The 12,798-nt window shown below is 54.6% G+C and overlaps 1 protein-coding gene across 3 annotated transcripts; it reads left to right on the top strand.

The window, feature by feature from the left end:
- The first annotated feature begins 573 nt into the window (after window positions 1-573).
- On the top strand, window positions 574-12,614 carry ano7 (anoctamin 7). Of its 3 annotated transcripts, XM_086124763.1 has the most exons (24): window positions 574-716; window positions 1,883-1,970; window positions 2,220-2,277; window positions 2,849-2,979; window positions 3,052-3,159; window positions 3,238-3,374; window positions 3,600-3,657; window positions 4,102-4,212; window positions 4,281-4,446; window positions 4,592-4,682; window positions 4,772-4,868; window positions 4,962-5,105; window positions 6,087-6,224; window positions 6,289-6,387; window positions 6,958-7,060; window positions 7,582-7,631; window positions 7,762-7,935; window positions 8,010-8,107; window positions 8,488-8,639; window positions 9,986-10,191; window positions 10,269-10,411; window positions 11,724-11,814; window positions 11,996-12,115; window positions 12,217-12,614. In XM_086124763.1, exons 2-24 carry the CDS (start codon window positions 1,887-1,889, stop codon window positions 12,355-12,357), a joined length of 2,700 nt encoding a protein of 899 aa, XP_085980889.1. In that variant the 5' UTR covers window positions 574-716; window positions 1,883-1,886; the 3' UTR covers window positions 12,358-12,614. The 3 variants fall into 3 exon arrangements, with proteins under 3 accessions (XP_085980889.1, XP_085980888.1, XP_085980890.1); XM_086124762.1 differs by having other exon boundaries at window positions 601-1,970; XM_086124764.1 differs by having other exon boundaries at window positions 602-1,970; window positions 7,520-7,631; window positions 7,881-7,935.
- Window positions 12,615-12,798: the final 184 nt, after the last annotated feature.

The raw sequence follows: 12,798 nt of genomic DNA on the forward strand, positions 1-12,798 counted from the left end.
GGACGTAACTGTTGTGATCAAGCGCTCTCTCTCTCTCTCTCTCTCTCTCTCTCTCTCTCTCTCTCTCTCTCTCTCTCCCCGTCTGTCTTTTTTATTCGGAATGTACTTTTAAAAAAAATTATTTCAAATGTCACATGCTCTTGAAGTGGCTTCACGGACCCCGAGGGGTTCACAAATGGAGTGTGATCCCTTGAAACACACGATAACACAATGTTTCATTATATGCGGAGCTTTCGACAAAACAAAAAAATTCTCCCCCCCCCCCGGCGGTGCTCTGTCCAAATCGGTTTAGGTGAAGGTGAAACCAGTCCGTGGTAGAGAAAAACACACTGGGACTGCTGCTCTCTACCGAATCGAGGGAGAGCTGAGCTTTCTTGCTTGCAATGTTTTCAAACTTTAGGTTATTCACGGTCTAGGCAGCAGGAGGCGCTATTCACTTGCACACTTCCCCAAACAAGGTGGGGCCACTGGAGGGCCAATCAAAAATTAGAACCGCAGCTTCAGCCCACCCTCCCCTCCCTCCCAAACACACACACACACACACACACACACACACACACGCACGCACGCACACACACTCACGGGTAGATGTGAATAGGAGGGCAGAGGTGCGAACATCTACCAGCTGCTGACTGAAACATCTGAGGACACCAACACACAAGGATCCAGGACTCGGGTGAAGGTGAAGACAGCGAGACCTGAGGACTGGCTCACAGGTAAGTTTTGCAGTAAAGCTGACGTAGTTGCTGATGATGTCGTGCGATCAAGTGGCTCGTGACAAACAGGAACATTTGTTGGCTCAGTTCAACCACTTTTGTGACGTCCGGAAGACGTTAAAAGCGTGACGCCCTTGAACTTATAGCATTGAATGAAAGCGAACTGAAGCAAGTGACAGTGGCCCTTGGAAGTCCTCGCTTGTTGACCTGGACCGCGAGAAACTCGATGCGAAGCCGACAGTCTCCGAGTCGGCTTTTCAAATGGACGCTGATCTGAAATTGGATAGCAACGGGTCGCAGTCAGGTCTGATTTCTTTGACCTTAGGGAGTTGGTGGCCCTTTCACGGACCAGAACACTTTGGGAAGGATCCGCGCGATCCGAGTCACCCAGTCCTCCCTCAAACGACTCAATTTGTTCCAAATGCTGCGCCGGCCCCTCAACTGGAACGCATCCATTGGATTTTGGCCTCCCTCCGTTGCTGGCCCGTGCATTTTAAAATGCTAAAATGCAGGTTAAGATCGTTTCATCGGGTTTGAAACCTCGAAACGGTCTCATCCCACCATAGCTCTCTGAGCTGCTCCATCCCCATCACGGGTACATTGGCAGTAGCTAAGGCCGGTCCAGTAGTTACTTCTCGATATGACCTCTGAAGGGATGACGAGCTCCAAATCAGTGATGTGCAGTCGGTTCTCCCTGCTGTGTCGGTCTGTTTTGTTTTGTGTTTTTTTGACGCTTGGCCTTAAATGCAACGCTAAGGCCGGCCAGTCTTATTTGGTTCTTTTAACCATGTAAGGTGACCTTGACACGACAGCTCAAGGTATTGTGACCTCGTGTTAATCGCCCAACTGGCGGTGCTCAATATCACCCCGCTACCGGAGACGTTTCTTGAAGATTGGCCGCACGACTTGCACAATTGTCATTGCATTAGCATCAGCGCACCGCCGGTCGTCTTGCAGCACAAAAGCCACCGGAACGGAACGTACATTTTCCAGGAGGACCGAGAGTCGTTCAGCAATGGAATGTCGTGCCAGAGCCTTGGTACTCGACCGGTTTAGATGATCGTGATCCCGAGACCAAGACAGGTCTCGCTGCGGCAAACAAAATGAAGACGAGTAAACGTTCAAATGCAGATGGGAAGCTGCGCTGGTGACTTGTACCGTTTCAGGACGATGAAGATGCGAGGGGATCAGGAGGTGAACACTCTGATCACCTTGGAAACCAAACCGGATGGGAGCTACGGCAGCATCGCCACGGTAACTTTTCACATCCTTCGTGGTCTCTCTCGTCGTGCGGTCTTGAGCAGTTCGTTTCACGATTGCTTGCGGTTGGGGCGGGGTGGGGGGGGGACAACAACAAAGCCATGTTTCCGCTGCTCGTTAGAAACAATGGCCTCGGCAAGAGCAGGAAGTCAGTCGCCCGTGCGGTCACAAGAATGAATGTTGACGCCGAACGAGACGGAGGGAAAAAAAAAATGTCCTAACGTCCCTGTGTACGCTTCCCAGAATGCTGCCGTGCCGCCGCGGGACAAGAACACGTTTAGCGACGGATCCACTCGTGTCGGTGAGTCAAAGACACGTTAGCGTCAATATTAGCTGAACAAACAGGCGTGACTTCCTCCGTGTTTGACAAGACGCAAAGTCAGCGGCAGCCAGGAGAAACAATGCAATACAGAACGCGCGCTCGCCGGGAAAAGGCTCAAAACGCGCATGCGCTCCACATATTGCACTTGACGCGACGCTCCGCTTCTTCAAGCCGAGTTGTCAAAGGGATGGCCCCCCGGCAGTTATTATTTGGAGCTTATCAGGCTCCCGACAGCCCGGTCCGGCCAACTCCAGTGATCAAAGTGGGCCGAGTGCGGCCCCTGAACTCAAATGTCTTTGACGTGTCGACGTGAGAAGCCTCAGCTGACGTTGGAGTGAAACAGCGCCAGCCTTGTTGTTCTTGTGATTCCCCCAGCATGTTTCGGACGTGTTTAACGTTTGACGTTTAGCTTTGTTTGCCGTTTGAGTTGAGGGAGGGAGGTCAGGTGACATGGAAATTCCTCACGCGACGAAAAACGGGAGGGTGCTCATTTGGTGGATTGACTTGTCGTCCAAACCGCAACGGCGGATGCTGTGTAATCCCTGGGCAGATTTTGTTCTGGCGTGGGAGGAGCCTCATAACCCCAACGTGGAGGCCGGCAAGGCCATGAACCCCGGTCACAGCAAGTGGAGAGAAACTTTCCTGAGCAAACTGAGATTCTCGGGACTCCTGATGGAGAAGGTGAGCCCGAAGGCCCACCTGAAAGGAGGGCATTTGATTTGTCGTTTTGTCGCCTGCTTGTCTGGTGTCCAGACGGACGTGGTCCAGACAAAGACCAGGATCCGCTTCGTCCTCCTGAGCGCCCCCTGGAGTGTCCTGTGCTACTATGCCGAGGAAATCAGCTTGCGCGTCCCCCTGCAGGTGAGAGCGGACGCTCGGACGGGTCGGCGGACGGACGCGTGCTTCCTGGGCGTCTTCTGACACGTTCCGGTCCCGCAGGTGGTCAACACTTCGTACGTCAACTGGTCGGCTAGCGCGCTCCAGTACTTGTCGCTGCCCAACCCGCTGGCGCAGGACGTCCCGAATCCACCGCCGGATTTCTACACTTGCCAGTTCCGGACCAACAAGCTCGAGAGGTTCAAATTCCTCGCCGCGCACCTCTGGGGTCACATCGAGGGTCGGAGCGGGACTTAGAACAGTAACCTGAACAGGAATCTGAACAAGAGTCAGATCAAGAGAATCAGCATGAGTCAGAAGTGAAGTCAGGACAGCTGTCAGAACAGGAGTCGCAATCGTTGAGGACTCACACGGTGAGTTGACTTGTTCAAACGTAAGCTGATGAGTGTGCGTTTGTGTTTCAGGTTTCTGGGCAGTGAGGACAGAGACACCTTCTTCAAGACAACTCAAAGACATCAAGTAGTGAGTGGTTGCGTTTTTGTTCCCGTGAAAAACATCCTGATTGGGTGACTGACCGATTGACTTCAGGATGTTTCAGTCAGCAGGCGGATGGGGCTCCACCTACTCCGCAAACATACACCCGCTCACACTTACACACGGCAGGCGCAGAACAGACACGCTCGGTTGTTTCTGGGTCTGATCAGCTGCTTTTTTCTTTTTTTTTTAAATGCACACGCGCAGGCATGCGTGGACACATGGCTCTGGTTGAGCGTGACTGCGAGTGTGTTCATGTTGTGTGTTCGAGAGTTTATGTTTTCTGTGCCCAAACATTCTCACGAGGACCGGGCGGGTTCTCTTCTGGCCGTGACTCTCACAAACGTTAGCTGTAGCCTAGCTTTGTGTTAAAGAGAATGGGTGTGTGTGTGTGTGTGTGTGTGTGTGTGTGTGTGTGTGCGTTTCCTGTAGCTGTATGAAATCCTGGCTCGAACTCCTTACGGCTCAGTGTCCAAAGGCGAGGTGGGAATCGACCGTCTGCTGAGCGAGCAGGTCTTCACATCGGCGTACCCGCTCCACGAGGTCCGCTTTCGCCAGAACAAGTGGAAATGCCACGAACGGCGTCCCCGTAACAGGCGTCTTTCCTCTAGGGTGACTTCCAGCTGCCCAATCCGCCACTGCCCGTTGAGTCTCTGGCACTCAGGCAAATCCTGTATGGGTACTGGGCTCAGTGGTCCTGCTGGGCTCGGTACCAACCTCTGGACCACATCAGGGAGTACTTTGGAGAGAAGATCGCTCTTTACTTTGCCTGGCTCGGTAATTCCAAAAACGTGTCCATCAGACAACAATGATAAGCGAGGATACCGTATGTTTTCATGCTTATCGGCCGTGCATCTCCACGGCTACTGAGCAGATGTTTCCATGGTAACCGGCCCGATGTTTCCACGGTAATGGTCTTTAGGGTTCTACACGGGATGGTTGGTGCCAGCCTCGCTTGTTGGGACTGTGGTCTTCCTGACCGGTATTTGGCTGATGACCACGGATGTTCCAGCGTGTGTAGACACAGCAACGCCTTTGACAACACCATTCTCGCCACACACAATCCACTCACTTGAGTGTATGTGTGCGTGCGTGCTTGTAGAAAGGAGTTGTGTAACAGCGGCGGCAGCTTCGTGATGTGTCCGATCTGCAACATCTGCTCCTACTGGAACTACTCCAGCATCTGCATCACCTTCAAGGTTCTGCCTGTCTGATCACCCGTCCGCCTGTCCATCGGACCGTCTGACCGATCACCTGACTGACTTTGCGTCTTTGTGACGGTCTGCCTGCAGGCGGGTATTCTTTTTGACAACGGGGGAACGGTCTTTCTCAGCGTCTTCATGTCCTTGTGGGCTGTCACCTTTTTGGAGTACTGGAAGAGAACGTGTTCATCTCTGTCCCACCGCTGGGACTGCACGGATTTCCAGGACATAGAGGTACCCGCAGCACACCTGGACCACACCCGCATGTCACACTTTCCATTCGCTTTCGCATCAGCATGAAAGGCAACTGGCCTTATGCGGACTGTCACGTGAGCGACCCAGAAAAGAGTTCACGTGTGTGCAGCCATAACAAGTGGGTGATGCCAGACTGGTCTGATCCCCAACTTTCTTCATCGCTGGCATCTTCAGACGAAAGTTGAATCCATTTATTTGAATTTTGGAATATAGACACACACACAGTATAATCCAGGGCCAGCGCCAGTCAAAGATGACCATGGTTTTGATCCGCCCCCTCTCCTGTGCTGAAACATCACCGCCTGTGGCTGAACGGGCCAGTGCCCTCGGGGCGCTCTCTCTCTCTTTCTGGTCATACCTGTGAATTATCAGTCTCGACAATATTGCAGCGCTCTTTTGCGCGGGTCTGCTTGTCTTCTGCTGTGTTGATTGTCACCCCCCCCCCCCCCTCTGCTGACATTAGTTGTGTTGCCGCGGGATCCTTCCAGAGGTCGCTGTTGATCGCAAAAGCCTTCCTGTCCCTCTTGCAGAACTTGAGTGTTGAGTACTTTGTCCTTTCACCATGCGCCCAGGATGCAGTGGCTCCACCTCAAGCGGAAAGGATTTAGTGTCTTCTCTCGCTTGGCAAAGGCGGGCCGTGACTCGCTCCCGCATAGGAGCGTGGGGAATGACGCAAGCGTTGTAGACGGCCATCTTTGGCGTATGCGGTGGGATCCGATATACGTCAACGCAAACAAATCCAAAAGATCCGAAAGGGTCAACTTTGGTAGCTCATCCGGTGTAAAACCAAAGACAGTGCAGACGTTTGAATATTTCTGCAGGTCCTTTGTCCCAGTCCGGCGCCATAAGACTCCGCCAGTCACCCGAAGAGGAAGGAAGGGCCGCGTCCCGTTTTTGCCCGAGGCGGAATCGGCCCGCGCGTAACCCCCTTTGTCCGTCACCCTCCGCGATCTTTGGCAGGAGCGGCCGCGACCCGAGTTCACGGCCATGGCACCCATGACGATGAGGAACCCGTTGACGGGTGCGGAGGAACCGTACTTCCCAGAGAAGAAGCGCTTTAACCGAGTGCTGACCGGCTGCATGATCATCGTCATCATGGTGAGACTTTGGGGCTCTTTGGAAAGCAAAAGGGGGCACGGACGCTCAACTTGGCTGCTTGCAGGTGGTGGTGGTCCTGATGTTCCTCATCGCCATCATCCTGTATCGCTCCATCCTGAGTATCGTCATCTCCAAGTCCAACCTCAGCTTCTTCATTTTCTCCGTGAGGGTCGATGGGCTAAACGAGTGCAAAGTGACCGAGGTGTTGCCTGAACCCTTTAACAACCACCCAACCAATCGGTAGAGCCTGGGATGCCTCGAGCACAAATGCCAGCTCAACTCTTTGGCAGAATGTGCTTTTAATGGAATGATTTTTCACGTTCACATTCACATTCTTCGTTTGAGAATCTGGAAAAAAAGGTGTGCTGTTGCATCCCGCCCTGATGACGTGTTCACCGTGGTACAAGCTCATATTTTACTTCCCCAAATGGAAAAAAACCCCCAGCATTCATTATAAAGAGAAAAACAGGAGCCATCCCTCAAGCTTTGTCTTGGACTTTTCTTAGGAAGTCACGTTTCCTCCTGTCTTTTGCCATCATGATGCTCTTTTACTTTTGAACCGTCGAGAGACAGCTCGACCATGCGATACAAACTCCATTGCTGTTGCTGTAACCGCCCAAAGGAACTTTTTGGTGTGGGGTTTTTAAAGGGTTCAAATGTAGAGGATTTGCACGGCTTCCCCGAGGGTCTCGGTCCTTGTCGAGGGCTTCGTTGACTCGCCGTCTGCTTCCAGGCCGCCAGGATTGCCAGTCTGACGGGATCTGTGTTGAACCTGCTGGTCATCCTGATCTTGTCTCGCGTTTACATCTCCCTGGCGCACATCCTCACCAGATGGGGTCAGTCCTTTGCACCTGGCCCGCGGGCACGATGCGCCCAACTCCACTCTCGTCCCTCGTTGAAGACGTTTCACCTTGCATCCGAAAGGCTTGTTCAAAACAAAGGCAAAAAACAGCAGGAACAACAACAATGCCCACGCTGCCCGCATGCCCCGCGGGCACAGCCGCCACAGAAAGAAATGGGCAACTCTGTCATCAAATCATCCACGCATCAGTCAGTTGACTCAGCAAACAACCCACAAAGCGATCAATTCGGGTAACCAACAACAAGAACAACGAGCACGTGGCCCCAGCCGAGGCTCCGACCTCAAGAAAGTCCAAAAGTAGGGAAAGTCCGCAACCAAGATGGAGAGCCGTTTGGATTCAACGGGAAACGTCTTCAACAACAAAACGCCAGAGTCCAAAACAGATCACATATGTGTGCGTGTGTGTCTTTGCCCGTGGTTGCGTGTGGGTCAGAAATGCATCGTACTCAGACCAAATACGAAGACATGTTCATCCTCAAAGTGTTCGTGTTCCAGTTTGTCAACTTCTACTCGTCTCCGGTGTACATCGCCTTCTTCAAAGGCAGGTAAGCAAAAAAAAACGTCTTTCAATTGTTTTCCGAGTGCCCGGGCCTTCTTTCTAGCTCATTTTTTCGAGTGAGCTAGAGTCCGCTTGTCGACGCTTGGCCGGCGGCGTTGGCCTTTTGTGGTTTTGAGGAGCTGCCAATAGCGCAGGGAAGTCGGACGCGTTCTCCGCATGGGCCGGGCGGCCATTTGCCAGCGGTGAAGCCGCCTCGGCGTGGCGCCCTGACTCGGGTTCTGTGGCTTCTGCGTAGATTCATCGGCTACCCGGGGAAGTACGTCACGCTGTTTGGAGTGCGCAATGAAGACGTGAGCGCCGCCCACCCTCGCTCGCCTTTTCTACGGCTCAAACTAACCGTTGGACTTGCGGGTTGTGACAACAGTGCGGCGCAGGTGGCTGCCTCATCGAGTTGGCCCAGGAGCTGCTCGTCATCATGGTGGGAAAGCAGCTCATCAACAACATCCAGGAGTTCATCTGCCCGTAAGCTCATGCGCCCAGCGAACGCAGTACAACATCCACTTCAGAGCACTCCGCCGAAGCCGACTCTTCTCATTCGGCTCCCTTGGCTCACTCGCGCGCCGTCTCCCTGAACCCAAATGGCATCTCTGTGCCAAGCGTGTCCACGAACGATAACGAGCCGTTGTTTGTCCGTCCGTATCTAACGTCGACTGGCGACAAAGCAGTTGCTTTCGACCGGTCCGGGGTGTGCCTTGCCTCTCGCCCAAAGTCAGCCGGGGCAGGGCCCGGCACACACCTGCATCCAAACGAAGAGAAGTTCCTCCAAACACACAGGGCTCTTTTGAAGGGCTGTTGGCCGCCGCACCGTTTCCTGCCTTACCGCTTTGTTACGGGCTCGGCAGGAAGTTGAGGGCGTGGTGGCAGAAGAGGAAGAGAAGCGGGAAGGCCAAGGAGCCGGAGGAGCAGGAAGGAACGGAGCGGGGCATTTGCCCCTGGGAAGTGGACTACCAGCTCCTGCTCTGCGAGGGGCTCTTCAGCGAGTACCTGGAGATGGGTGAGTGGACACGCCCTCCGGTCCGGCAGGCCCCGCTGGGGCATCACTAAAAGGCAGCGGCGGGTCACGTGAGTTGACTCCGCTCAGATCGAACAGGCCAGTCGGGACTCGCTCGGCTCAATCTTCAGAAAGACTCCACTTGACTTTAAGGTGAACCGGATGAGATCATCATCCATTCGAGACTGTCGGACAGCCAAGGACTCTTTACAGGTCAGACCAAAAACCAAAACAAAAAAAAACCCAAACCAAAAACCGTGCTAACTGGCTGTGGCCAACGTCCCGCCTGGGCAAACAGGCGGAGTTTTGGAGTCATGTTGATTGAGTCCGGGGTCAGGGCGTCACGTATCTCGGAGGGAAGGCAATTGCACAGATTTGGTTTTGACAGCTCGCGGATTTCCGTCCGCAAAGGGGCGTCGCCTCGTGCGGCTGATGGCGGAGCGGCGTCTCGGGTGATTTCTCTCGTCTTGCCTTTGAGCTGAAGTCGATGATGCGACTTTCTGAATTGACGAGCCTTGCCTGTTTACATCTGTATAACGAGCCGTCAAAGCGCCACCGCGCTAGGATGCGGAGCGCAGAGACCGCCCCGTGAGGCGAGTATCACAAAGATGATTTCAATTGAATGGCAACCAAAGAAAGGTAAGTAAGATGAACTTGAGCGTTTAGCTCAAGCAAGGAGTGAGCTTCCTGTCGGTGCCGCGTTCTATCGGCAAGAGAGCAAAGTCAGATAGAATTCGGAGAACCGTTTGGAACCTTACGAACGTGTCAGATACGGCGTGCCGAGCGGCTAATCTGCGAAGACGTATGCTGACCGAGGAGGATGGTGTGACTTGACGCGTAGGGCAATGAATGACTTGACTGGACCTGCCTGATATGCAGTGGGTACTCTCCTTGTACCTTAAAACTTGAGGACTAAGACTCCCTTGCCCCTTTATATATACATATATATATATATATATTATATATATATATATATATATATATATATATAACAATCCTAAGAATAAGAATAATAAGGATAAGGATAGCCCAGCATGGTTTTGTTGTGTTTTTGTGCTGGCAGCAAAAGCCAAACAAAACAGCCCAAATTCAGACAGCTGTGTAATCTGAGCCACAACAGTCCAGGAGGGACAGCATCTTTGCCGGTGATCGCTGCTGACCGGGTGGTCTTGCTGCTGTCACCGGGTGCCAGCGGGGTAGTCGAGTCATCCCGTGCCCAACGCAAGACCGGCACGGAAACACAACAAAGGCAGGCTGTTTTGGGGGTTTTTTGTTTTGTTTTGGATCGCCGTGTTGAGACTCATCAGGTGTCTCCCGGTCGCGTCCCCCCTCCCACTTGTGCTTCTCAGTCATTCAGTTTGGTTTCATCACCATCTTTGTGGCGGCGTGCCCTTTGGCTCCTCTCTTCGCTTTGATCAACAACTGGGTGGAAATCCGTTTGGACGCGCAGAAGTTTGTCACCGAATATCGGCGGCCGGTGGTGGAGCGGGCGCAGGACATCGGCATCTGGTTGGATATCCTGCAGTTCATCGCGTACACGGCCGTCATCGTAAACGTACGAGCAGAGGATCCTTCCCGGACGCGGGCGCTCCGCGTTTTCCCGCCGGTTAACTCTGGACCTTTGGTCTCCAGGCCTTGCTGATCGCCTTCACGTCGTCCTTCCTGCCTCGCCTGTACTACCGCTACACCCGCGAATCGGACCTCAGCGGCTTCATCAACTTCACCCTGGCCACGTCGCCGCGCAACCACAGTCTGGAGCACAGATTCACCTGCAGGTGAGGGTCAGTCACGGACGAGAAGCGAGAACGCCGGCGCGTCCGTCGCCCAAGGCGGAAGCGGGCGCCGTCGCCGCCGCACACAGATCAACCGATAAGTTCGCAACTGGACTTGGAAAGAACCATCGCTGCGTCCAAAATGCACGGCAGCAATCATCACGGTCGCATTTTCCGAGTTGAACCAAAAACACGAGCGACGTAAAAGTAGAAGGAAGTGTCTATCTCGCTTCTTTTTGCCACCATTTTCGCCAAATGTTGGGATCTTTGGGCTGTTTAAAATAAGCAAACAAATACAACCGGTATTTGTGTACCTTTGGAGTTGGGCATCGCTCGACTGGAAAGGATTCCGGGTCCTCTTCGGGCTCATCCGTGCATTTCCCATTCAAACGATTCTCGATGCCGATGCTTGCGGGCGGCCGACCGGCGCGCTGTCAACCGGGGTCGTCGGGCCCACGGCCATCCGTTTCTTTGGCTCCCACTGACGTTGCGTGTAGATGTCGAGCCACTTTTGCGAGCAGGCCCGGGTTAGCGGGGGTTGCAGCATCAGCTCGCCGAGGAAAATGAGCACGTCTGCTTTTTCGGGGAGTGCGGATGAGCGTTGGAGCGCACGCTCGCTCGGTATGAAAAAGCAACAATCGTGACAGACAAAGAAACATGCGCCTTTGAGTCCACCCGCTGTCCTCGTTGCGCCCGGCTCAACGTTGGCATCGGTATTCTTGGACTGACCTGATTTGCACTTTCGGTGCGGTGCTCGGCTGAGGTTCGGGGCCGGAGGGAGCGCCTCGAGTTCCAAGACTGGCCACTCGGTCACCTGGACATCACCTCGACACATTGGCTGCTCCGGAGGTCGGCGAGTCGCGCAAAATCCCCCTTTGGCAAGTGATGCGCTGACCCGGGCCGCTCGTTCATTTGTCAAGCTGGACTTTTGGCCGCCGCTGCCGCGTGCCGACGGTTCCTCGGTGGCGGTCGTTTGTCATCGGCCGTTGGCCGTGGCAATTTGACATCTAAGAGCGCTAAAAGGCATCAAAGCGTTTGTACCGTAGAATGCTGACCAGTTGTTTTGCAGCTCAGCGATGCGCTAGACTTCATTCTGTGTCGCTGCCCATAGTGCCGATTGCGCTGCGTGGCCTGATCTTAACCCCTCCCAAGAGGAGAAAAATGAGCTCAAAAGAAGAGAGAGCCCGACTGCGGGGGGCGGGGAGAAGGCTCCGTTGACACCTCCGCGAACGGTGTTGAAATCTCATACTGGAGTGCTCGAGCCGTCTCGGTTTCCCCGGACAAGACGTCTTTCTCACGTGAAGCTCATCTTCAGGTACCGCGGCTTCAGGGACCAGAACGGCGAATATTTGCCCGAGTATTTTCACCTGCTGGCCATACGACTCGGCTTCGTCATCATCTTTGAGGTCAGTCTCCCTTCTCGCCTCGCGCTCAGCGCGTCCGTCGCCTCGGCACCCGTCGAGACGCGAGGGCGCGCTCGGAAACGCGGCGAGCGCGGGCGGGCCGAACGAGTGGCGTCGTGCCGTCACGCGTTAGCGAGCGCGGAGCGGTGGGTCCTAGCCTCGGGGCTGTGCACTCCTTCCCCAGCACGTGGTTTTCGTCATCGGCCGCCTCATCGACATGATGGTTCCCGACATCCCCGTGGAGGTGGAGCTCAAGATGAAGAGGGAGCACTACATGGCCAAGGAGGCTCTGGCCGAGAACCAGGTAGGCGGCGGGCGGGCAAAGGACGGGAGCTTGGCCTTTCAAAGCGGGACGCAAGCTTGCTTTGAGGGCTTTGTTCCCGACGCGCCGTTTGCCCCGCGCAGGCTCTGGGGAGGACGATGATTCCCGCGCAGACGACGGACTGGTCGGGCGAACCTCGGCAGCGCAAATCTCGCCAATCGCTGCCGCCGGACGCCGTGCTGAAGATCTCCAAAGAAGCGGATGAGCCGCCGGGGATCTGCTGAGGACCGTTGGCGGGACATTTGGGACCTTGTGCAGTCATAGGAGGGCGGCGAGAGGATTGTTCCGCCGTCGCCGTTCCTCCGCCAGACGCGACCGAGATGGAGCGCCACGGCGGAGAGCGTCTCGTCTCCAAGAATCTCGGCCGTCGACGCATGTGACGCCGCCGCCGGCTTTTCCGCGCGAGCGTACGCTTGGGAAGGCTGAAAATGTGGAGGCAAATGTACCAGTACTCGTAGCAACAAGGATATGCTTATTATGATTACGGTCCATCAAATTCCTCCGTGCCTTCCTGTCCTGCAACATTTTCTCGGGGACCGGGCCCGAAGGCGTCCACGCCGGTCATTCAAAGGAGGGTTCGGATCCTCCCGGGAGGGCGGCCATTTCGCCCTCGACTGAAAATGCCATCACGGTGCCGGGCGGGCTCGGCTCACGGCCGTGCGCGG

This window comes from Hippocampus guttulatus, chromosome 12, assembly GCF_054856545.1.
Source record: "Hippocampus guttulatus isolate MCC_2025c chromosome 12, RoL_Hgut_1.0, whole genome shotgun sequence".
NCBI classification, from domain to species: Eukaryota; Metazoa; Chordata; class Actinopteri; order Syngnathiformes; family Syngnathidae; genus Hippocampus; species Hippocampus guttulatus.

Bases quoted from the DNA above. Each gene is read 5' to 3' on its own strand.
- ano7 (XM_086124762.1), top strand. From the start codon at position 1,842: ATGCAGATGGGAAGCTGCGCTGGTGACTTGTACCGTTTCAGGACGATG. The intron at 4,447-4,591 runs GTAATTCCAAAA...AATGGTCTTTAG, and splicing joins TCTTTACTTTGCCTGGCTCG to GGTTCTACACGGGATGGTTG. The intron at 10,192-10,268 runs GTACGAGCAGAG...TTTGGTCTCCAG, and splicing joins ACACGGCCGTCATCGTAAAC to GCCTTGCTGATCGCCTTCAC.